This window comes from Mytilus edulis, chromosome 10, assembly GCF_963676685.1.
Source record: "Mytilus edulis chromosome 10, xbMytEdul2.2, whole genome shotgun sequence".
Lineage (NCBI taxonomy): Eukaryota > Metazoa > Mollusca > Bivalvia > Mytilida > Mytilidae > Mytilus > Mytilus edulis.
The window spans coordinates 19,451,755-19,479,164 of NC_092353.1; the positions used below are offsets into that span (position 1 = coordinate 19,451,755).

At 31.0% G+C, this 27,410-nt stretch overlaps 1 protein-coding gene across 2 annotated transcripts in view; it reads right to left on the reverse strand.

Annotated features, from left to right (window-relative positions):
• Nucleotides 1-27,410, reverse strand: part of LOC139490592 (uncharacterized) — a 116,972-nt gene that overhangs the window by 66,135 nt on the left and 23,427 nt on the right. For both annotated transcript variants that reach the window (XM_071277468.1, XM_071277467.1), the window contains exons 12-14: nt 18,937-19,112; nt 15,336-15,464; nt 6,833-6,999 (exon numbers count right to left, since the gene is read on the reverse strand). In XM_071277468.1, the coding sequence (XP_071133569.1) occupies nt 6,833-6,999; nt 15,336-15,464; nt 18,937-19,112 (472 nt within the window). The remainder of the gene's footprint in view (nt 1-6,832; nt 7,000-15,335; nt 15,465-18,936; nt 19,113-27,410) is intronic.

Genomic DNA, 27,410 nt, shown 5'->3' on the forward strand with positions numbered 1-27,410 from the left:
TTAGATATTTCTTGCCATTGCGCAATACTGTGCAATTGAAAAGACTTGCTATTGCACAATACTTAATATAATAATTTTAGATCCTGATTTGGACCAACTTGAAAACTGGGCCCATAATAAAAAATCTAAGTACATTTTTGGATTCAGCATATCAAAGAACCCCAAGATTTCAATTTTTGTTAAAATCAGACAAAGTTTAATTTTGGACCCTTTGGACTTTAGTGTAGACCAATTTGAAAACAGGACCAAAAATGAAGAATCTACATACACAGTTAGATTTGGTATATCAAAGAACCCCATTTATTCAATTTTTGATGAAATCAAACAAGGTTTAATTTTGGACCCCGATTTGGACCAACTTGAAAACTGGGCCAATAATCAAGAATCTAAGTACATTTTTAGATTCAGCATATCAAAGAACCTAACTGATTCATTTTTTGTCAAAATCAAACTAAGTTTAATTTTGGACCCTTTGGACCTTAATGTAGACCAATTTGAAAACGGGACCAAAAGTTAAGAATCTACATACACAGTCATGACAGTTAGATTCAGCATATCAAAGAACCCCAATTATTCAATTTGGATGAAATCAAACAAAGTTTAATTTTGGACCCTTTGGGCCCCTTATTCTGTTGGGACCAAAACTCCCAAAATCAATACCAACCTTCCTTTTATGGTCATAAACCTTGTGTTTAAATTTCATAGATTTCTATTTACTTATACTAACGTTATGGTGCGAAAACCAAGAAAAATGCTTATTTGGGTCCCTTTTTGGCCCCTAATTCCTAAACTGTTGGGACCTAAACTCCCAAAATCAATACCAACCTTCCTTTTGTGGTCATAAACCTTGTGTTAAAATTTCATAGATTTCCATTCACTTTTACTAAAGTTAGAGTGCGAAAACTAAAAGTATTCGGCCGACGCCGCCGACGACGCAGAAGACGACAACGCTAACGTGATAGCAATATACGACGAAATTTTTTTCAAATTTTGCGGTCGTATAAAAATGCTTGTTTTTGGCCCCTTTTTGGCCCTTAATTCCTAAACTTTGGCCCAATAACCCCTTAAATGAATCCAAACCTTCTACTTGTGGTTTTAAACATTGTGGTACAATTTCAGAGTAATTGAAATACGTTATACACAAGTTATTATCCTAAAACTAGAAAAATGCTTGTTTTGGGCCCCTTTTTCCTAAATGGTTTGAACCATCATCCCCAAAATTGATCCCAACCTTCCTTTTGTGGTATTGAAAAAATTTCATAAAGATCTATTTACTTAAACTTAAGTTATTGTCTGGCATCATACCATTATACGATAGCAAAATTTTTTTTGAAGTCATATAAAAATTAAAAAAAGTATGACAAAAAAAAAAAGACAAGAAAGATATGGTGTACAAATTCTAGTCTGATTAAAATCAAACCATTTCTCTATATGCCACACACATGACTGTACACATATTCATGACAAAAAGTCACTAAACATTTTAATCAGACCAAAAGCAAAGGAGCAGTGCTTAAATTGTTGTTCTTCATCTTAAAATCAAAACATTACATAGTACAATATCAAAATTAAAATTCTACAAATCATGAAAATATTCCGTGTGGTCAGTGTTTACTTGTTATATATCTGTCTCTAACATAACCAAATCCCAACAGAAAATATTATCATAGCTTAATATTATTTCTGACCTATTAAGTGGTGATTTTTGTTTGAAGAATCCCTTTGTTTGCAGACAGTTTAAGTTTGTTTACATCTTCTTAACCTGAGAATAACCTTTAATATATTTGTACCGTTCTTGACTAAAAGGAAACCTGTTTTAATTTCACTGGAATTATAATTAATAAAGTATTTTCATGTGAAGTTGTAATTTTCCCATCATTGTGGAGAGGTTTTGTGCCTGTTGATGATAATGTCCAAACTAACGAGTTTACATGGAAGGTGGTAATTAGATTGTGGTCAGTGTGGTAACTTGAGACCTATTTTCCTGTATTTAGGGAAGGGCAAGTGTGACCTGAAATACCCCTTGCATTCTTTCAAAACCAAAGGTAATGATTTCTTTGTCAAAAATCACATCTAAATTGATAATAAGTTCATTCACCTTTACAATACACCAACTATTCAATGAAAACTTGTCCATTCTGTTGTAGTGGTTTGCAAGGTGTCCAACCCTTGATAATATCCTTTGTAGGAAATCATGTCTTAAATAGATAATGAGTACATTAAACCATACAATTTTAGGGGAAGATACAAGTACAGTTCTCAACCTTGTATATAACCATCTTATATTGACAAAAACCCATTGACACCCTGTTGAAGAAAATGTAAATATATAATCTCAAAAAAGCATAAAAAAGATTAAAAAATTTATTATTAAATTTAAATAAAATCAAACTTCATTATTTTGTGTGGTTAAGGTGCATGGCATTTATTAACTTTACATAAGCAGAAAAGATATCCATCAATCAGACATTTATATACCTATTTACAGCAATGAAAAACGAATACACAAAACTGCTTTTAACTTCTTTTTTTCCCAAACCAAATATACATTTTCTATTCAAAATTTAATTTTGACGACATGAAAAGAAATATGGAATTTAAAATTTTGAAATGGACAAATTAAATTTCAATTGAAGCAATTTTTCATCCAATTTCAACTGAACTGAAGATTTCTTTTTGATCTATACTGCATACATTTCTTAGTACAATGGAGGTGAAAGGACTGAAAAGGTATCTCACCGTCACTTTCTCTCAGCAAATTCTATGGCATTTCCAAAGTCTTTACAAAATAAAATGATATACATCTTATACCTTTACAAATTAAATGAACTTTTACATTTTTTTGAAAATAACATGGACTATAAAAACTGCAAGACAGCAGTTTTAGGACTAATTAGAACACTTTTTCTCACATCAAAAGCAAATGTTTTATCAATTTCATGTATGTATAACAGCCAAAGATGAAGACAAATTACTTTACATGCATATAGTTTATCCAAATATGCTAATTTATTAAAAATAAAATAAAAAATACTTGAAATAAAAAATACTGTTTTCATAAGAATTGCACTAGTGCAAGTTGCAATAACCTGCAGGTCACCAACCCTATATTTAGAATCTTTTTCAGTAACTTCTCTTAAATCTACATTTAGACAATTTTCATTTCAATCATACTGCATTAAACAAACATTTACATCAGGTAAATTTCATCAGACTTTCTGCTAATTCAAAAACAAAAGCTCATTCATTTTCTATTGCATATTTTTTATTAACAAATAAAGGTAGCTATAATGTACCGTATGTCAAATTTCACTTTTCTCTCCACCAGTGAAATATCTGACAGACCTGGTATAAGGGAGGTAATTCATATTGACTAAACAGATTAATCCCACTTGAGGACAGTGTCGCCACAACTACTTGACATGTCAAATGTTCAAACATTAGAAATTGCTGAATGGACTGAATATATTTCCTGGATCAGATGGACTTACGTGTGGCCCAGATATGAACTGCTTGGGTCATGCCACTAATCTACTACACTATTTCTACGTAATACACTTGTTTTAGATTTAGCATTCAGAGTAAAGGTTTAACATCAGTTTTATAAAAAGAACTCATATCTAGGGGGAATTGATATATTATCTACAGAGGAAAAACTTAATATTGTATCAAGATTTTCTATAACCATGTAAAAACAATTGGGGTCTGATTGTGGGGCTAAAAATTAGAAAAAAGAATAGAAAGCAACAGAAACAAATTCCCATCATATAAAACATCATATTATTATTAAAGAAATTTTCTGGCAAAATATGAAATGTATTGCCACTTCAATTACTATAATTCCAAAAATACTAGTAAAAATATTAAGGTATTGCAAGATTTTTCTTTTACATCACTTAGTTACGAACTACAAACATTCCTTCATTTTTGTATGGAAAAGAAATAAAGAATGTCCAAGTTTGGGGAGGGTTGAGAGCTCACATACATGTTTAGCTCTGCCATGATTTTTTATGTTTGTCCCAAGTCAGGAGCCTGTAGTTCAATGGTTGTTATTGGTTTATGTCTGTCATATTTGTTTTTTTTTATATTGTTTTGGTTTTTAATTAGGTCTTTAGTCTACTCAATATTTCATGTCAGGGCCTTTTATAGGTGACTATACGGTATGGGTTTTTCTCATTGTTAAAGATCTTATGGTGGCGTATACTTTATAAGTTACTACCACTTCATTTATACTTAGGTGGATACTTGCCTCATTTGCAATCATACCACATCTGCTTAAATATATATCAGAAACCATTAGCTGATGTTAAACAGACAACACTACCATGGCTAAAGAGAAAAACTAGGAATAGACCAAATGCAGTCCACAAAACGCCAAAAAAAATTTGAAACATCAGAAAATGTTAGAAGCAAATTCATCCTCAACTATGATAACAAAACAGATGAACTTTAATACACTCACCATAAAAAAGCTGGTCACAAGGTCAATAATTTGTGTCAAGGAAACATAAAGTTTTTGTTTACTTTTATATTATTAACATTTTTCATCAATTAATCTATTTGCTATTTGCGTTTATACTTGTACTTTTAATCATGAATGTCGGTTAGACATTTTAATATTTTCTTCTATTCTCAACCTTATATAAAACAGATTTTTTTATTAGGCTTCTTTACCTATAGTAGGCCTTATTCTGCAATTTTTTTCATTAAAATTGATATCTATTTATGTCTATTTAAAAGATGAGAAAACAGGTAGCTAAAAATCCATTACATCATAATCAATTCTGTTAAACATCATGTATAAGGTCCTTCAACATGAACAATGTAGGTTGAAATTATCATAAGTCAAAGTAAAAATAAGTTGCCAAGACAATGTTGTATGAGCAAAAGAAGAAATAGATGGTATTGTGAGCAAAAGTCAACTAAACACCTCAGGTATTTTGAGTAAAACAGAATTTGAGATGTACAATGTGATGAAAGATAATGAGAATGCTTCAGTAAGTTCTGATTTTGGATAAGAAAGAGTTGTGGATACAAAATAGGTACCTCCCCAAAATAACTTTGGTTTAAAAACACCAACAGGAGGTGAACAATGATGTCACATGATCAAAAAGAAATGAGTTGATTCTTGAGATCATTCTGATGAGGGGTTTAGAAGGAGAAGTGGACACAAATATGTACTGTAGTGTTCAGATATGTTAAATGCCTAGGTTAGCCAAAGTAAATCTGCAAAAAAAAACATGATGATGAAGAAATGAAATAAGAGCTAGAAAAGTTCACCATGCAACTTAAAGATTTTGTAAAAGATTCACAAAATCCTGCCAAGTAGTTCCGGATATGAATATGGGAAGGAAAAATGAATAGAAAGATGGACAAGGAATGGACTCTGTCACTATATTTACCGTCTGCTACAGTATATTAGGGGTATAAAAGCAGGCTATTTACATGAATATCTTGTGATACCTACATCGTATAATATATATACTAATATGTGAAAACTGTTGTCTCTTTAATATTTGTGTTTGTGACTATGTATACTGTATTGTTTATTATATTTGTAAAAGAATAATATTACAATGATATTATTTTATGCTCCTTGTGATTCCATTTTATGGAAATAAAGCATCTTCTTCTTCTTCTTCTTCTATAATAATCACTTCATATGGATCAACAAAACCTTATAAGTAATACATCACAGTTACGTCATTACTTACATCATAATGACATCAAGTAGATTTATATCAAGTGTACTATCCTGTTCAAAGTTTCTACTGTAATAAACTCTGTATCAACAAATTTCGATTCTGTTTATTTTTTAAATGAAAATATTTTTTTATTTTTTATTTTCTACATCTAAATTCTAATACAAAGCTAGTTTTGAAGGCATCAAATATGTATACATATCTAGATTTTGTTACTTTCTGCAGTACTTTGCACACAACTACACATCAACAGCATACAAGTCTTAAGTACTTCTGCACAATCTTTGTTTTCACTTTTATTTTTGAGAACACTGATCTTTCTCAGTTATCTATGGATGACCTGACCAGAGGCTTCGAAATTTCATCATTTATATACATTGCAGCAACAATTTAATATCTCTATATAAAGACAATGAACTACTCCAAAACTATGATCAGTTTTATAAGCCTACTTTTCAATCATGTTTTAGGCCACCAATTTATCTTACAATACTGTAAACCTACTCATTTTTAGAGAGCAGAAAAAAGGCAATAATTAATGCACATTTATAAAAGTTTGGCCTACCATTTTCTGAACTACAATATTTTTTCAAAAAGAGAAAATAAATTGCCTTAAACTCTTCAAAAAACAGTGAAAAACGAAATTAAGTGTTGGTAAAATAAGTTGGTTAACATAAATAAAGACCCATTGGTGGCCTTCGGCTGTTGTCTGCTCCTTGGTCGGGTTGTTGTTTCTTTCAATTCTCAATTTTACTGTTCATTTACTCTGAATGCTCTTATAACTGGAATGGTTAAAAGAAGACTTAACATACCTATATTCACAGTGAGGACATTTGTAGGGTTTTTCAGTAGACTTATAACATACCTATATTCACAGTGAGGACATTTGTAGGGTTTTTCAGTAGACTTATAACATACCTATATTCACAGTGAGGACATTTGTAAGGTTTTTCAGTAGACTTATACCATACCTATATTCACAGTGAGGACATTTGTAAGGTTTTTCAGTAGACTTATAACATACCTATATTCACAGTGAGGACATTTGTAAGGTTTTTCAGTAGACTTATAACATACCTATATTCACAGTGAGGACATTTGTAAGGTTTTTTAGTAGACTTATAACATACCTATATTCACAGTGAGGACATTTGTAAGGTTTTTCAGCTTCATGTATTCTGAGATGACGTTTTAGATGTGCCTTCCTTGTGAACTTTTTATAACATATTGTACACTCAAACAACACATCAGCTGGCATGTGAACCATCTTTATATGCATCTTTAAAATGTATTGATCCTGAAATCACAAAAGACAATACATCAAATAATAAATTGATTAAACGTACATTTCAGTATGTACTATCATGAAAAGTGTGACTGTATGAAAAACATACTCCGTTTGTAGTTTTAAGTAAGAATGGTGTGTAAAAGGACTAAACACAAATATAAAGTGTCAATTTAAATTCCAGTAAATTAGTTTACAACAAGAATGTGTCCATAGTACATGGATGCCCCCCTTGCACTATCATTTTTCTTTGTTCAATAGACCATGAAATTGGGGTAAAAACTCTAATTTGGCATTTAAATTAAAAAGATCATTACATAGGGAACATGTGTACTAACATTCAAGTTAATTAGACTTCAAATTCATCAAAAACTACCTTGATCAAAAACTTTAACCTGAAGTGGGACAGACAGACAGATAAACAGATAGACGAGCGAAAGGATGGACAAACAAACGAACAGACGCACAGACCGAAAAAACATAATGCCCATAAATGGGGTATAAAAAAACTCAATTGAAGATCAACCTGACATACTTATATGCTTGGAGCTAGTACAAATAGAGAATGTTTTATTCTCGTGAGTTCTACTCTTGTTTCTCACTTTTGTAAATGAATCTTGTAGTGTATCCCAAGCACAACATAAATAATCCATGACCTCATCACATTAACTATTCAAAACAAGATGATCATGCTTTATAAGAAGCCAAGTTAATACTACAAATACTTTACAAAACAAATTTCACTATTGAGTAATGATACCTTTGTTACGATTCATTGCTAAAGGTTGCAACAGAGCACACCTTTATGGCCAGGTAAGAGATTGTATAATTAGTTACATAGAGGTGGTATAATTCACCAGAAACCTTTGGAATTCTCCTAATTACAGCACTGTATTACCTTGAAATCTCTGTACTAGTCACCTAAATGCACTGTACACATTTTAAACCAAAACTTATATTATACACATATGCAAAGGCAGGAAACCTTCTTTTACAAAAATTCCTAAAGGTTGACTGGTTATCTATAAAGGGTTACCCCCAGGACAATACTATCCAGTACTAAGACCCATCATGAGGAGATTTCCATTTAGCAGTATAGGTTTACACTTCAGGTTGGGATGTTAAAGTTGGTGTGAAAAGAGTGCAATACTCTCTGCAAATTATAATAGAAACCTTGTTACAACTACTGAACAGGTCCTGTTAATTTTAGGCAAAACTTAGGGGCCCTTTCCAACTACACTTTTTCTAGTGGCAGTTATAATTTCCCTGCCCTTTATCCTCATCAAAGGTCAACCCTCTTGCAGAGCCTACCTATTTCTTTTAATTTGTTTAACTTGTTCTTGTCCAGGATACACATGAAATAATTACAACTAAGCTATAGAAAAATCAATCAATCCTAATTAAAAGAAAGGTTTCACCAACAGTAAATTGACAAAAAGCATTTTATGAATTGCATATCATTCCTATAATGATTTTTTGAATTCTTGTATATAATAAAAAAAAAAATCATTATATTTGGAAATATGTCACAGAAAATGTATGAACCACAAATTGATCTATCTCCATGAAAATTTACCAACCACTCCTTGACAAAGCTTTTATTTCTTTTATACTGTTGTCAAAGACCATTATACTGTGTTCACAAACTAATGAAGGTTTTTCTTACAACAAGAAAAATCTAAACAAAGGAAATTCTGTTTGATCTGCATACAATGTTACAAAAAACAGTGAAAAAAACTGTTAACACAGGACAACTTTCTGAGGCAAATAGAAATACTGATTGCAGAAAATTCTATCACAATATATAAGAGGAATATATGAAATCAGTTTAATTTTCATTCTGATAATTGAAAATCATATAAAAATATTTTGTTTCCTAAAACAAACAAGATATTTCCCCCTTAAATTTGAGAAAAACTTGAGACTAGTCTTTCATGGACTATCTTTTACTCAGAAGTAGTCCAAGGTCATACAGGCAACAGAAAATAGAGACCTTCATTCAAGGAAGAAAAATCCCAAATGAACATTGAAAACCACATTCATATTTAAGTAGGAACCAATTCAAGATCATACTTCAAGTCTTCAAGTGATATAACTGTTTTAATAAAAAAAAAAGGTTTAGTTGATTTATGTTACGGTTTTGAATGTCCAGGGTTAACTTCCCCTTAGGGAAACAGTTTTATTTGTGAAGTGTTTCCTAAATCTAGACCAGAAACAACGATTTTTTAAAGTTATATTTGAACTAACAATTGATAGGAATATCCCTTTTTCTATATATATACCAAAATTTATGACAAACGCGATGATTTAAATTTTCCTATAGTCAACTTTCCATTTCTGTGTAGCAAGATCCCAGCAGCATCAGCATATGGAGTATATATGTGTCTCAATTAATACGTTAATCTAGAGCTAGCTCAAAGTACGTTGATTTTGTTGAACGAGGAATACTGCTTTCTCAAAAGTTGCTAAGACAGGGCTATGAATCAATTAAATTAAGGTCATCACTCAAGAAATTTTATGGTCGCCATCATGAGCTGATTGGCCATTATGACAAAAGTGTGTCAGAAATCCTATCTGATATTCTTCCTCAGTCATAATAACCTTCCATTATTACCGAACTGAACAAAGAAATAACACGACAGGTGCCGTATACGGTGCAGGAAATGCTTACCCTTCCGGAGCACCTGATTTCACTCCCGTTTTTTAGTAGAGTTCGTGTTGTTTCTTATTCGTTATTTTTAACTGTTGATGTAAATGACCTTTGGTTTTTTTAGTCTTTGTTTACTCCTTGGTTTTGATTGTTATTGTCTTATTTCTATGTGTTTGTTTTATTTTTATTTAAGGAATTTGAAAGTATAATCTTGAAACCATTTTTTCCAATGTAAAATCTAATTCAAGTTATAGTAACATTAAACTTTGACCCCAAAATCATTAGGCTTCATTCCCTTTCTTATATCTTCCATCAGCATATATCTTTTAATCTGTAAAGCAAGGGTTTCGAGATTTTTTTTGGTTAAATTAGCATTTTTTTAAAAGAAATCACTTTTGTTAGTATTAAAGTGACCTTGAACGTTGACCTATATACCAATCAGTATAAGTCATTTTGATAAAAACATAACATCAACAGATTTTAAACAAAAAGCATTTGTTTTGGACTGATAGACCAATGGATGGTTGAACAAAGCAATGAGTGTATGCCTACTATTTTATTTTTTGGGGGTGGGGGAGCATAGTTACTTGAAACACAGACTAGACCTTAATCTAGATGAGGCTGACATAATCTGAAATTGTTTGCTCTTGCCTTCCATATTTTCATCACAGGTAAGACAAATGTTTTATTTAGGAGTCCAATATCAAACAAAGATTCAAAACAATCCACTGAAGTCAAATATTGATATTTTGGATTGTATGGCGACACATAAGAGACATAATTATGAAGAATTGAGTACATGTATAGTACATGGTGGTTATGAGGGTACTGTTCTGTACAAGGACCAAAGTACAGCAGTAATGATTTACATGTCAAATCAGCATTAATTAATAACGTCGCTGTATAATAAGTCCTTGGTTAATACTTTTATATCCTGAGTATTTCCTACTACATTAACAATGATTAAGTGCCTTCTTCCAACAACATTTATGTTATTATTGTTTATATCTTATTAATAGGTCAATGTTAAACAAAATCCAGGAAAATACCCTGACATAGATTTCAAAGACATATCTTTGTCACTTGTTGCTTCAAATAAGTAAATATATTTTCAGTTTTAGGCCTTTTTATGACTTGAAAATCAGTACATAACATTATAAACTGCCCTATCAAAACTCTTGCCTTCATTTGATCCCCAATATTAAAAGCTACTTGAGCCAAAATAAAAAGTGCTCCAAATGATTAAAAGACATGGTATTTTAGTAAAAATTTACAAAACTGTATGGATTTCAACCACATTTAGACATAGGAAACGAAACGTAGGGTGCAAGATTTCACTTAACTCAAGATTCAAGTCAAATATGTTACTTGTAACTGTGGATTCATTATTATTTGTTGGAAATCAATTTTCATGGGTTTTGCTGGTACTGTGAACCACAAATTTAAATGTTCAACAAATAGCATGTTTTCAGTAGGCTTTCTGTAAAGAAATCAGAACAACAAATAACATGTTTTTAGTAGGCTTTCTATAAAGAAATCGCAAAAACTAGGAAATCAAATATCCAGTAAAATGCAAGTTTTCAGCAATCCACTAAAATTGAAAATGAAAATAAATGAATCCACAGTTTTAAAAACAGAAAATTTGAAGATCTTTTTTGTTATCTAGATGTATGAGCTGTTATTTCTGGTCAAAATAAACAATGAAAATTGACCCTTTTCTCATTAAATTTCTTGGAAACCAAAATTTGTGAAGTCTGAAAAATGTAAGCTAATTGGTTGATTTTGAACAAAGAGACCTATTTCCTATTTAGTAATTGTTTTAGCTAAGATTCATTGTTCTATTGGTCAATAAATCCTTTTTTGAAATTTTGACAAAAAAAATGTGGCTGTTTTGAGGCTTTTTATTCAACCCACTTCTTTTATTGTCTAAGATAAGCAATGTCTGTCCTAAAATTTGTCATCTTAATGCAAATCTAATTGGCATAATTTGAACATATAAAATATCTTTTAACAAGCACGAACCAATATACACATGGTTTTATTATTCAAACTACCAAATCATATATTACTCTGATTTATATTTATGCAGTTTAGTTTCTAAAACCCAGTGTAAAACTATAAAATGTTAAAAATATATAAAAGTGGATGGTCAACAAAAATAAAATTTCTAAAATCCAGTGTAAAACTATAAAATTTTGAGAGTCTACAAAAGTGGATGGTCAACAAAAATTGTAGACACTACAAATGTGAAATTAGAAGTAAATTAATACCAAAGTCACCTTTCAAAATGAAATATATACATGTAGATAAAAGTACAAACATTAATCTTTCATCTCATTCAATTTTAAATATTGATACATCATAATGAAAGAAAACACATGGCATAAAATTAACAATTATGTGATCAAGGGTCCTACACATCCAATTGGTATGACAGCTTTCTAGCAGATTTTCAATTAATTGATAGATTTTATCCTACATGAATTGAAAAGTTGTGAAATTACAATCGTAACTTCTAGTACTGGTTTTCACTCATCTAAAAGGAGAAATTATAATTTCAAGTTAATAAGTACAAGTTGAGGACTCGAAACATTAAAAGAACCAAATTCTATTTTTCAAACCATGCAGGTCTTCAGTTTTAAGCCATGTGTATAGTTAATGTTTCTTCATTTCAGAGTGAAGGGGTAGGTGCAAGTCTACCATCAATATTTTAACAAGCCCAGGCTATTATAGATGGCATTTAGTGGATATTTAAAGTCATATGAAACGAGCGACTGGTAAAAAATAATGTTTATCCAATTCTTGAACCAATGCATGTATATATATCATAAACTTAGTCCTCGTGCACGATTTTATAATTTTTACGCAAATATATCGTATAATCGTCAATTTTTTTTCACCCTGTCTGTTATGAATTAACAAATATGGCTGCTCATTAGATGCCATGTTTTGAAGCCGAATTTTACCGATTGTCACCTTATAGTAAACAATCAACAAAAGCATGGGTATTGAGCACATGTTTAACATGTACAATCATATAATTGTTTATTTCAATGACAGATTCATGTGTATTGCCATCACTGGATTTTTACGAGGAGGGTCACCCTAAGGTTATTATGCATATGGAAAATATGAGGGTGAATTGCTTCCTGGAAGCAAGCAATTAAAAATAAGTAAACTTCTTCTAAATGAGGACAAATTAAAGAATTTTCCTCAGAAAAAAACATGTACATAAGTTTTATAATGAAAACTATCCATTTAGTTATAAAAAAACATATGCATATTTTTATTTAATTTGAGGTTTCATTTGACTTTAATTACTAAAAGATTTTTTTTTAACTTTGAAGTTTTTCAGATTTGGATTTTGCTATTTGATAAGGGACTTTCGTTTTGAATTTTCCTCGGAATTTAGTATTTTTGTTATTCTACTTGTTATAGAATTATTAAATGCAGCAAAGACTATTTTCATTCAATAATTGTACCAAAGTTGACAGGTTATTCACCAAGGATCATTCTCTATGTGGTACACATTTTTATTTTCGTTTAAAAAAAAAAAAATTATAACAATAAGGATGTTCACCAAAATCACTTAAAAAATCAAAATATTAAGTGATCCTTGTAATTTTATAACACTTTTTTATTGATTAATTATATCAAGGATGTTACTTTCTATATGCAGATATGCAAAAAGATCTTATGATCACACTTAGCTTATACTTAAGGGTCAGGGTTATGTTTAGGAATATTAGAGGTTGAATATCAAATAAAGAAATCATTTGATATGAATGGTACAGATTTAGTTTGACTCTACAGGATGCACACAAATACACAGAAACCCACATCCCATTACTCAATTGACTCCAATACACACCATAAGTACTCTTTATTTACTCATTTTGAAAGGTACTTGAATTCCTGGTATCCTGATTGCTATTTCCTAGCTTAACTTCCAATGGAAAATAATTTCCTGCTTTTTCATTATTTCCTCATATCAAAGTAGCTTCAAATTTCTATTTTGTTGAGTATTTAAATGTATCCGTTCCCTTTCCCACCATGAGGTAACAGTTTTAAATCAAAGTGCTTGTAAGCACTGGAGGGTAAATTATTTTATCAGTGGGAAGTAAATTTAAATCTTGCATTGTATGGATAAAGCAAGGGTTGTAGGTGATTCAAAGACAATTCTAAACAATGGGAGATAACTCCAATTTTTAAAGATGACTTTTACAATGACATCATTGATATTTTTAGAACAGATATTAGATTCCTGCAACAGGTGAAACATCATTTCTTGACTTCAATATCTGAGCATTTATTGCATTGATAATTTTTTATGCCACTTTTATGTACACAGATGGTAATGTGTGTACAGTATATTTTTAGGTACAGCTCTTGCTCATATATATATTTTCTGACCTAAAGCTCCGAGAAAAATTGCTATTTTAAGCTAAATTGTAAATTTCAACATGTTTAAGGTGCCAAAGTGACATCAGTGGCCTTTCTGCAAAAAAATGATTTCCAGATTAAAGCAACAATTCGTTTAAAACTTTCATATTTTTGAAAGGCTTGTGAAGAGTTGTCTCATTGGCAATAATACCACATCTTCTTTTTAAACTTTTCTGTTGTTTTTTTTTTTATTCCAGGGACAAAATAATGGATTTCATTTTACCTCAAACTTTAGCCGGTATATATCATTGACACTGATTTTCTTTATAATATACCTTAGATATAAATAAAAGGAGATTTGATATATTCCTAAATTAAGTGTTATCACATACAAAAAAGGCTAAATATATCTACAGGATTTTAGTACGTATCTTATTCTCCAAACTCTTTGTGGAGTCATGATCCTTAGGTACCCTTAGTCGAAAGATTAGTCACAATATTAAACCTTTTGTCGAATACACATTCAGAATAGTCAGAATTAAATCAAATTGGCATAAACTGCCTGATTGAAAGTCTGAAAGTCTAAACTTTCTTATTTCACAAATCAGTCATAAAGGCCAATTTGGAATGTCACAGCAAAATAGGCCAACCTATAGTATTCAGATTCCCTCAAAAATAATATGTCTATGAACCAAAGAGAGTACAAATGAATGAGGATCAAGTTGTGATAATCTCCATGTACAAGTACATGTATGTACAAGGTCAACTTCATCGTGTGTCAATTGACAAAGATTAGTCACCAGGCTTTTGACAAGTGTTCTGAAGTAAAAAAAAATCATGCAAAGCTCATTCATTAGACAACTGTCTTTTATCATTTTTTAAATTTCCTTTGTAGTATCGGAAGTCACTTGATCTATAAGAGGAGAATTTACAGATCTTTGAGGTTAATTGTATTATTTCTGGACATCTTCCATGTACATATATAGATATCTCTGGTTAACCCAAGAGATAATCATCTGTTTCATATAAGCTCTACATCAAAGAAATTTACTGACAGGTGTAAATATATTCACAGTTTTTGCAAATATAAAGTTTTGAGGCCATCTGATCACAATCGCAAAATGGGCAAACTTCTTTACAAAGTTCTTTTTTAACACACAAGGCTGTACTGAAAACTGGTCAAACATTTCAGCAGACTTTGATGGAACAAGAAGTTACCTTCTATTGGTAATTTGAAGTATTAAAAGCAGGTAGTAGTTATATGTGTAGAAAGAGGGGGGGATTATAATAAGCCCTTAAATTTGTCTTGCCTCACCTTGTATGTTTTACCACACATTTCACATGTACAACCATCTCCTGTATGTCTCATCATGTGTCTCTTTATCACATAGGCGTGCTCAGCCATGAAATCACAGATTGCACATATACATCGTGGATGGGTGTCCTGAAACAAACAATCATTAACTTAACACAAAGTGGTAAATTCAAATCTTACATTGGTAACATAAAGTTTATCTATACTATTAAATTAAGATACTGGTTTTTCTCACCCACATCTCCTCTGAAACTACTAAATAATACAAAGGTATGAAATGTACTATTTGCAAGTAACATTGTGTAACTCATTAAATTTGTATTTAGAATTAATTCATTTGTCTTATCTTCATGACTACTCACTAGTATTTATGGAATTGAAGAATCCTGATTTCTTATTTGACTCTAATTACAATTTTCTCACATGAAAACTTACTTTTTAAATCCCTAAAAGAATAACCAGGGAAAAAAACTTTCAAAATTCAGTACAAACTACTGCAGTAAAATAAAATTGGAGATAAAACCAACAATAAGTGTTAAACAAATAAATAAAACTCATTTAAATCCACTAAACAAACTACAGAATTAGAAAGGTTTTGTGAAGACTCTTATCGTTAGTGGTCAAGCAGGTGGTCCTTAAGTGAGATAATAAGCATCTTTGACCCAAAGCACAAAAAAAAATTGCACTTGACACAATAAGGACTTGCTGCAAAATGAAATTTCAGTTAAAACATGATCTAAATGGCGAAAAAAGATGGTTTCAAGGTTTTTTCTCTAGATGCTAACAGGCTCCTAAGTCCTGATCAAGAAACGTTTCCAAAACTCAATGAAAGTTTAACAATGTATTATTGTCTAATATAACTTTAACCACAAACCGAACCCTAATGTTGATGGTATTAGAACAGAAAGCAGTATGCAGAGAAGTTATTCTTGTCTATATGACTTTCGTCACAGCTAAGACAAAAATATCTAAAATACTTGAAGTTGATCTATAATAGATTAATATGTTTTTTATGTAAATTTATGAAAACTATAATGTATGATTACTTTGAATTAACAAAATTGTGATATTAAATCATGTGCATGTACTGGAACAGTTGGAAGGTATAGAAGAAATGTCAGTTTCAAATTGAGAATATTCTGAAAATACATCAAGTTGAAAATTACACATTAAAAATGTTTGAAAATAATAATTCTTTCAAGAAAGTATGATTTTTTTTTTTGAAAATTACCCATTAAAAGTATTTGAAAATAATAATTCTTGAACAAAGAAAATATGAATCTTTTTATCTGAGTTCAAATGACAAGTGCAATAGACAGCTAACCTCAAAGGACATATAAAAAACAAATGATGCTCATCAAAACTTCATTTTCACACAAATTGGCTAAAATATTTTTAGCACTTTAACATGTTGAGAAAATGTGTTTTAGTGTTAATCTATGTTTAAGTGCAGTGGATTCCCAGACATAACTGAGAATTAAGAGCTCTATCAAGGCCACCTTGTAACAAGTGTTTAAATCTGCTAGGATTATCAGCCAATGGCACCAAACCATGAAAGTGAAAGATTAAACCATGTTTTTTTCTGTAAATAAACTGCAAAAAGTATCTGTTTTATGAATGGATTCAGGCTGTATTAATAACACCACAGGAAATGCCTGCACTATAAATATTCTCTTACTGATGTAAAAATCTGATACTGTTGACACCATTTCTTTTTTCTTATAAGAATGACAGTAACAGATATAGCATAAAATCACTTCTCGTTCTAAATTCCATTGGTTCGTTAGAACTTAGAAGTAAAGTATAAAGGGATAAAAAAGCATAATGAAACTTATATCTTATACATGTTTAGAAAAAACAATTAAATTTGTTACACAACAAATATACTGACTGATAAAAAAACATTCACAAATTGTTAGGTGAATTTAATTCTATGCATCATACAATGGTTTTGCAATAAAATGAGGTCAATTCCTTTTCAAGACTAAATGTGTTCATTTGACAAGAGTGCACCTTCCTGCTGACAGATTCAGTGGACCATAATTACAAAGTATGTCATCCAGAACAAAACACAAATTCAATCTTTGACTTACTTCTATATGACCCAATGAACCATAATACAGGTATATATCTACAGGGAGGGGGAAAAAACAACTGTTGGTCACCTAAGATGACCCCTGTTTTGGACAGGTTCATGTTGTTCAGTCTTTAGTTTCTATTTTGTGTTTTGAGTATTGTTGTTTGTCTGTTTGTCTGTTTGACTTTTTCTTTTTAGCCATGGTGTTGTCAGTTTATTTCAACTTAGGAGCTTGAATGTCCCTTTGATATCTTAAGCATCTCCTTCACACATGGGTAGCATAGTGTGGCCATTTACCCAAAATTTGAATGTTGTTAAATATTTGTTCTTTGTCATTGAAATGTTTTATTTTGTAATAAACATTTTTCCTTGTTTTCAAAATTCCAACAGGGAACATACTTTTTATAATTGTATAAATAAACCAATTTTTCAAGACGTTTCGGCCATTGGCCTTCTTCAATTCTTTATTTTTCCTGTCAACTACATGACTGACATTTCTTTTAAAAAAAAAAAAGAAATTGAAAAAGAAAAAGAAATGTCAGCTATGTAGTTGAGAGGAAAAATAAAGAACTGAAGAAGGCCAATGGCCAAAACATCTTGAAAAATTGGTTTATTTATACAATTATAAACATTTTTTTCATACAAAATGATGATTTTTTAAAGTCTTTTTTTTTTTTTTTTTTATTAAGCTTATTTTTTTTTCATCAACAGCGTTTCTCTCCTAAAACTGTCACTTTTCAGCCTTTCCTTAATTTAGAAATATACTTAAGATATGGATGTTTTTGTCTGTTATTTCTGCAATTCCATCCAATTCTATCTTCTTACTTTCACTGATATAGCTTTACCAACATTGACCTAAAAAATTCCACTCTAGTCTGCGCTAGGGATCTTGAACTTGTAGTGAAATGTTAGTTTTTGGTGCATACAGAAGGCCTAGTCGTCTTGAGATGAAGAACAGCAATCAAAGTATTATTAATTGATAAGTGTCTAATATATTAAATTACTGTGAATTCAGAAATTATTGCGAAAAATACAATAGAATTATAATTGCAATAATTTAAACTTGCTTTTTATATGATTTAAACAGGATTTTTTTCATTATCGCAAATATTAACAAGAATGTGTCCTCAGTACACGAATGCCCCACTCGCACTATCATTTTCCATGTTCAGTGGACCGTGAAATTTGGTAAAAACTCTAATTTGGCATTAAAATTAGAAAGATCATATCATAGGGAACATGTGTACAAAGTTTGAAGTCGATTGGACTTCAACTTCATCAAAAACTACCTTGACCAAAAACTTTAACCTGGAGCGGGACAGACGGCGGACGGACGAACGGACGCACAGACCAGAAAACATAATGCCCCTCTACTATCGTAGGTGGGGCATAATAAAAACGCATTTTAGACTAAAATGACAAAATCCCAATAACAAATGCAAGCAATAATTTCTGAATTTACAGTTCTTCTTTTCCATTAGTGATGAGTTTTTTTCAAGAAGAAAATATATCAAAAGAACGCACCTTAAAATGCTGTAGTAATGAGTCTCTATCAAAGCTGACAAAATGACAACATTTACATTTTTGTACATCGTCAGAATGGATAGCTATATGGGACTGGTATTGTTGTAGATAGAAGGCCTGAAAATCACATTTGGGACATTTCAACTTCTCCAACTCTCTTTCTGAAGCCTTCAGTCCTAAAATTAAAAAAAAGAGATAAAAAATTCAATCAACAAGTGATCAAATGTTTACATTTTATTGTTTATGACTTTTTATATATTTTGGAAGTAAAATGTGTACCATATAAATAAGGAGATGTGGTAATTGAGTGCCCATGATACAACTATCTATCAGAGATCAAAGATTGAGGAAGTAAAAACTATAAGTAACTTTACGGATAAAAACAATCCAGTAAACTGTTAACTCATTAAAACTTGATAAGGTAGCAAAAAAAATATATCCTCCCATTTACCTCTTAATTTCCCCCTCACATGAGATGATTTCCATTGGCAGATAGAGGACAGGTTTTTTTCTACATAGTTTAAACTCATATTTTGCAAAAGCCAAAAAAAAAATGGACCCATTTTTCTGAATAACTTTTAAATTTGCCACAGTCTAGTATTAAAAATGATAAACTTGTATTTTGTCATCACTTTCTTTTTGTAATACCTTTTTTTATAGTTTCAATTTTGAGATAAAAGTTTTTTTATCCAGGACTAAGGAGAGTGGGTTTCTTTAAACTGTGTGTACCAAGTCCTTGGAGACAGTTGGAGATGAATACTGTGCTTGTCACATGAATACATGCATCAAAATGATCAAAATTCAATTTAAAACACCTATAAGTTACAACATCCTCACACCTTTCACCTTGAGTCTTTTTAATATGCAAATTTACACATGATATAATATGCACAATTGATTTTTCACTGTTTAATATTCTTCTACACACAACAGCTTATACCCATATCAATCTTAGTACAACAAAACTTTTCTCCCAACACACCCACTTGTATCACTTTATTACATAATCACATGGAAAATATTCATACACATTCATTCATAAAACATCATGGGATACAAGACTGCTGATAAAGCATTTTTAGCAGGCACCATGTTAACATTAATTATGTTGATGCAACAAAGAGACATTTTGAGCTGTGATGAAAAGTAAATCCATTTATTTTAGAAAAAAACATTATTTCTCATTTTTGTTATATCTCAAAGAAATCCAAGAGAGTTAATTTGAAGTTAATTTTTACCCAATAATTAGTAGAAATTAAATTAGCATTAACTTTTGATGATTTGAACACCTCACAGTTGGAATGTAATAAAACACATGTCTTATATCAACATTTTTTAAGGAACTTATGTGACCTTTACATGTTATAGTCTGTTTCCTGGACAAAAAGCTGTTTTTAGACCAGTTGTTGTCAGGGACTATCACAAAAATAACTTATCATACAGTAAACTATAACTGAATGAAATTCTTAGTATCATGAGTATGAATAACCCAATGGATTTAAATTTTTACTGGAATATTTAATTGTATAAAAACAGAGCAGTATCAATGCTCCTGACAAACAGATTTTTATTAAAGTCAAAGTGAAAGATTATCTGACCGCATGACACTGAGATCAGTCACCATTGGTTCCACAGTTATACCATTTATGTAGGTTAGGGTGAAGGTTGGCGCTGATTAAAACGTTTAAACCTTTCAGTCCTAAGTCAGGAACCCGATGTTCAGTGGTTGTCATTTGTTGATGTGGTTCATAGGAGTTTTCTCGTTTTTTATATAGATTAGAATGTTGGTTTTCCTGTTTAAATGGTTATCATAGTCATTTTTTGAGGCCCTTAAAAGCTTGCTGTTTTTGGTGTGAACCAAGGAACCATGTTGAAGGACGTACTTTGAACTATATTGGTTCACTTTTACAAATTTGGACTTAGGATGGAGAGTTGTCTCATTGGCACTCATACCAAATCTTCTTAGATCTATAAATAGATCAAACTTTGATAAATCTGTTACATCTATATTGACTTATATGAAAGTCCAAAATGTTTCACTTCATAAAAGTAAAGTGAAACTAAATAAGAATCAAAATGGGTATGAATCCTCACAAGGAAGTTATTGCCTACAAAGTAAACTAGAAATAAGAAACAGACTATACATATATTTGCTGACTTGCGATAACCTAGATACAGTACCACCCACACTTTCCCATGGAATCAAATCTCGTTTCATTCACGGTTGCACCAGTCGGCACAACTAACATTCCATTCTCAAGGCCGATTATGATATAATGACCATATGATTTCCTCTCTGAAATTACTTACATGAATAAAAATTACAAGTTATTTTCCATTGTTTAGAATTCAATTACTGGCAGTATCAAGTGCTCTTCAAAAGAGAATATTAATAATTGTCAAATTTTAATAGGTAAATTGTTGGTATGAGTCAAAATATTGTAACTATTAGTGTTATAGATAGAACTTGTTTAGAGGATGTCATTTACTGTGTCATATGTCTGGAATGTGATAATACTTAAAAAAAAATATCCAGCATCCCTCATTATTGATACATGTACATGCAGTAGCAAAATATTAAAGAGAAAATGAAAGGTTGCATTATAAAGTGTTAGACAAAAATAGGAAATTTTCCTCCTGCTCAGAACTGACTTGTTTCCTATTAAATGTTTTGCAAAAAGATAAAAAAGATAATTATCTATCTTGAATTCAAAAGTGTAAGCAAGACCAAGAGAAAAAAGAAAAACAATCAGCAAAAATGTGAAAATACAAAAGTTCTTTTCTAAGTAAGTGTATCCATTTTTTATAAATGAAAAAAATCTAATTAAACATAAAATGCCAAAAAAAATTCACCAAAAAAATAAAAAAATAAAACCCCAACATCTGAAAATGATATTCACTACCCTTCAGAAATATTATATAGATGAAGCATTTTACAAAGCACTTCTTATCCCCCTTGTCAGTGGAGTAAGAACAAAGAAAATGAGGAATCTTGATAAAAAAAAAAAAAATAAAATGTAATAATAAAATTTGATGTAAATGTGTTGATAGAATGGCAGTTGTAATTAGATGGTTGCCCTAAGTGTGATGTCTTTAAATGTTTAGTAACAGATTGGAAATGACTTTTTATGATTCAATGAATTGTATGAACTGTTCACTTAATGAATAATTTATAAAATTAAATTTTCTGATGGTTCCCCTGCACCCAGAAAATTCTTGGAGTAATATTGTAGAAACATGTATTTTCGTGGGGTTAAAATTTTTGTTTTTACAGTAATTAATCCACAATTTGAAATTTATTGCCAAAATTATGGAAAAGAGATACAGCAACTATAGTATAAAAATTCTTATTATGAGGTCATAATGATAAAGAAGTAATAACATGATACTTTGACTAAAGAGTGTAATTTTTTAAAGAATAAAAAAAACCAAGAGTGCACACACTGAAATGTCTCGCCTTCTTTACTAATCATTGATATTATGTTGATAGTCCTAAATATAAAGCTTTATTACAACTGTCACATTTGCTTAACATTAACCAAGAAAACTAAACATTGATCAATGAACCATGAATATGAGGTCAAGGTCAGATGAACCATGCCAGGCAGACATGTACAGCTAAAAATTCTTCTATACAACAAATATAGTTGATCTAATTGCTTATAGTTTAAGAAAAAGATGACCAAAACACAAAGACTTAACATTGAGCAATGAACCATGAAAATGAGGTCAAGGTCAAATAAAACCTGCGTAACTGACATAAAGATCATAAAATATTTCTATACATCAAATATAGTTGACAGTAAATGACTTATTGCATAAAGTATTAGAAAAAAAAAACCAAAACTCAAAAACTGTGACCACTGAACCATGAAAATGAGGTCAAGGTCAGATGACACCTGCCAGCTAAACATGTACACCTAACAATCATTCCTTACACCAAATATAGTAGACATATTGCATACAGTATAAGAAATACAGACCAAAACACAAAAACTTAACTATAACCAATGAACCATGAAAATGAGGTCAAGGTCAGATGACACCTGCCAGTTGGACATGTACACCTTACAGTCCTTCAATGCAATGAATATACTAAACTTATTGCTTATAGTATCTGAGATATGGACTTGTTTGAATTGTTTTACATTGTCTTATCGGGGCCTTTTATAGCTGACTATGCGGTATGGGCTTTGCTCATTGTTGAAGGCCGTACGGTGACCTATAGTTGTTAATGTCTGTGTCATTTTGGTCTTTTGTGGATAGTTGTCTCATTGGCAATCATATCACATCTTCTTTTTTATATTGACCACCAAAACTTAACCTTGTTCACTGATCCATGAAATGAAGTGGAGATCAAGTGAAAACTGTCTGATGGGTATGAGGACCTTGTAAGGTACACAGATACCAAATATAGTTATCCTATTACTTATAATAAGAGAGAATTTAACATTACAAAAAATCTCAACTTTTTTCCAAGTAGTCACTGAACCATAAAAATGAGGTCAAGGACATTGGACATATGTGACTGACGGAAAATTATTAACATGAGGCATTTTATTACAAAGTATGAAGCATCCAGGTCTTCCATCTTCTAAAATATAAAGTTTTTAAGAAGTTAGCTAACGCCGCGGCCGCCGGATCACTAACCCTATGTTGAGCTGTCTGCGACAAATGATGCAGGCTCGACAAAAAATTTATACATTTGAACTTAAAAAGACATGCATATGTCTTTGTAGATGACATTTTAAAATAAAATATCTTTTTGGTTACTAATTAGTTATTTCTAAAGTTAAACCACAATGCACACTTTTCCCTGCTATAGTATACATATTCCCACATGTAATTCAATGTATCTGAAAACAGAAAGTACATGTATCACAGATGATCGGAAAACAGAAAGTAGTTGTCTGACACTGTGATCGTAATAAAAATAGCAGCTGTTGGTCCTTGAATAAAACAATCCTTAAAATATTTCTCTTGCTCTTTTGACCATGGCAAACTAGTTTACATTTTTCTATAATTAACATTCATGTCAACACTCATTCACTGATAACTATAATGTCACAGCACTCATTTATAAATAATGTTTTTGGCTGAATTACATAACTGTCTAATCAGTTTATTTTGCAGATGCCTTTATGATTATAACCCTCATGTCATGTATATATATATGAATGAAACCATTTCTCATAGAAAACCAGATTCATTTGGATAGCAATGTCAATCCTCTGTCAACCAAATATAATATTGTTAACCTTGCACATTTCATTTATAGTGTTATGGGCGGAGATTTTTTATATATCATTGAAAACTAACAGATTATTTATATTCTTTGACCTGATGAATATCATATCCACACAAATTTGATCAGTGCCATTCAAAGACTGCTCTCAAGGAGCCCAAATTGCCCGAAAAGAAAACCTTGATGAATATGTCTAGGTTAAATTTATTTTCCTCAAATTAGTTGTGACATGCAAAACATTCCCTTTTATCTTTTTCCAATCATTTCATGCTCAGAATAAGTTTAGATTTATTTTCTTTTAAATATTTTCAAAGGATTATATAGGTGACCAGGAAACTTGACAAACATGAAGTAACCATCTAACTTCTGGATTTTAGGCTTAAAACGAATAGATTGCACCCTATTGCAGTTGGACAGAGACTGATTTAGAGGGGACCAGGGTGCCGGCTCCCTTTTTGAGAAAAAAATTTGGTTAATTATATAGGAAATCATGACATGAGCAAGCCCTTTCATAGGCAGTCTAGTGCCATCAAGTTGCAGATGAGACAAATATCCAAAGTTGTAATGAAAGCAGGAGACATGTGTGAATAATATCAATCAATCAATCAAAAGATGGTTGTAAATACATTTTTACCTCATTTCCTTGGTTAAGTAGGAATTTATAGAAGATTATTTCTGGTTTCTCCAAAAAATCTTGATTTTTAAATACAAATTTTCTTGTCTTGTGTCATAATATCATGCACAAAGGAAAATGAAAAACATGTGAGATAATTGACAACTACTTGCTTCAATCTTACTTTAACACACCTCCTGGTGAGGAAATGTGCAAAAAATAGAAAGGTCTATAATCTTTGTAAATCAGACTTCAAATGAGGAAAAATTGGCACTTGAAAACATTATAAAAGTGTGCTCTTCATAGGCAAACTCTCAGTTCTTTATGAGCCAAATAATAGGTATGCTTTTTATCTAAACTATAAAATTTCACAGTGAACTGAAATCTTCAAAGGGTTTCATAGAATGGATTCGTGCAACAAATTATGTGTTGCATTTGATAATTAAGACCTATTTCATTATCTGTAAAGACTACTACAACCTAAGGCACCAAGTTTTTCTTTACTGAAATTAAAGGCTGAGAAAAAAGGACATATAAGATTATCCAAGCCTATCCATAACATTTACCACTCTTGTCATTCTATTTGTCAAAATTATTGGATATAGTTTTATATACCAAAATATCAATGTAAAGGGCATGCTTGGTTTAATTATTTTACACAGTTACTGGTAATTCAGAAAATTTTATGTTTCAGATGAAATTATATCTGCTGTGGTTTCCATATCATTTCAGTTGTCAAGTATGTTCAGATGTACTCAGCTTGGTAGGTTAGTCAAGCAAGGTCAACTGAAACAATTATATACATAGATATAGGAAGATGTGGTGTGAGTGACAATGAGACAACTCTCCAGCCAAAGAACAATTTATAAAAGTTAACCATTATAGGTCAATGTATATATAAGTTCTCTCTGGACCAGTTAAACAGAATATATATTTGGCTTGGAATAAAAAAGATAAAGTGCAATTTTCATTTACAACAAAAATTTCATTCAATATTAATAAAGGACCTAACTTTATATGGGACATCACTTTGACAGCTAATTTAGTCTTGACAGTTGCTGGATGTCTTCACAGTGAAATACAAGATCTTAAGCCTCAAGACATCTTTTAATATAGACTTAGGTACAATTTGATATTCATGATTTTAAGGTAGAAGTAATTAGTAAATTGTTTGTATAACTGCTGAAAACTGAAACAAATTTATCTATGTATCAATTTCTGAAATCTGATCTTGTCCTAGCTAATGTTACAAGTGCCTATTTGAAATGTAGCCTTCTCAGGCTTCTGTTTAATGGCCATGGTTTTTTTTAACATGAGAACATCTTCAAACTATTAAAATATTTGATGCTAACATTTCTTGCCAGGAACTCACAGAGTCCTTGACACTGACCAGGAAATCATTAATTAGTATCATACCAATAGTATACAGTTCAGATGGTAGGGATTAATACCACAAAGTATGGCAAGTGGTCAGTACCGAAACATGGCTTACTAGAACAAGTGTCAAATCACCACATCAAACATATCAATCACTGCCCCCTGCAGATAGGCACCAGCCACTAAATTGCTAATTTTGTGGGTGAATAAAACTGTCCTTACTCAGGACAAATAAAACACTAATTCATATTCCAAAAAAATATTTCATTTTGACATCTTGGCTACTCCCACTAAGCTACATGAAGATTAATAGGTTTCTGTAATGTTTATACCTAGCAGAAAATGGCAGTAAGCAGGAGTTAGTAATTACAAGTTATGTCTGAGGAATTCTGTCAGTAACACAAGTCTCCATATATTCTGGAATCAAGTGTTTCAATATGAGGAGGAATGATTAGGTTGTGTTATGAATGGAAGTGCCTGTGAGAGACTCATGACAGTGATAGGCTCAAATTCCATTCTTTGTAACACTACCAAAGATTCCATTCATAAAACTCAATATGCATGGTGCATGTCAATTAATTTATGAATGGTACTGAAGTATGGAAACCTTTTTCTGTCACAAGAAAGCTCTTTCTTTTGAGATATTATTGCAAAAACATATGACTTTGTGCTATAAACTTGAAAAGGCATTATATCATATGTTGAATAAGTGTGTTACATAAGGGGTTGCATTTTATGCACACAAAAAGTCTTAATTAACACTGATAAAAATCCTGAGCATACTCAGGTACCAAAAAAACCCAACTACTTCAGGACATATAATTAAAAGTTAAAACACAATTAAAAAGTGATATATGAAGGAAAATATATAAATTTCAAGATTGTTACCTAACATTTAAGAAGGTTTTCATTTTTTTTGTCATACTTAATAGAAATGTTTTGCCTGACAAATCTCCATACTTGGACTTTTTTTCTTCAAGACAATAGGCAAAAAACACAAAATACGTAAAAAATATCATTTACATTTAATGACTACTTGTTGACTTATTTGCAGATCTTGCTTTGCTAATCATTTAATATAATGTTTCTCTTTAACTCAATACCTATTATTATCATAAACAGGGCATATCAGTTTTCATGTTGAATACAGAGGTGGATTTAGGATGAGCCCCCCCCCCCCCCCCCCATTTTAGTGGGAAAAAATTGTTTGATTATATAAGGAATCACTGAAGCATGACT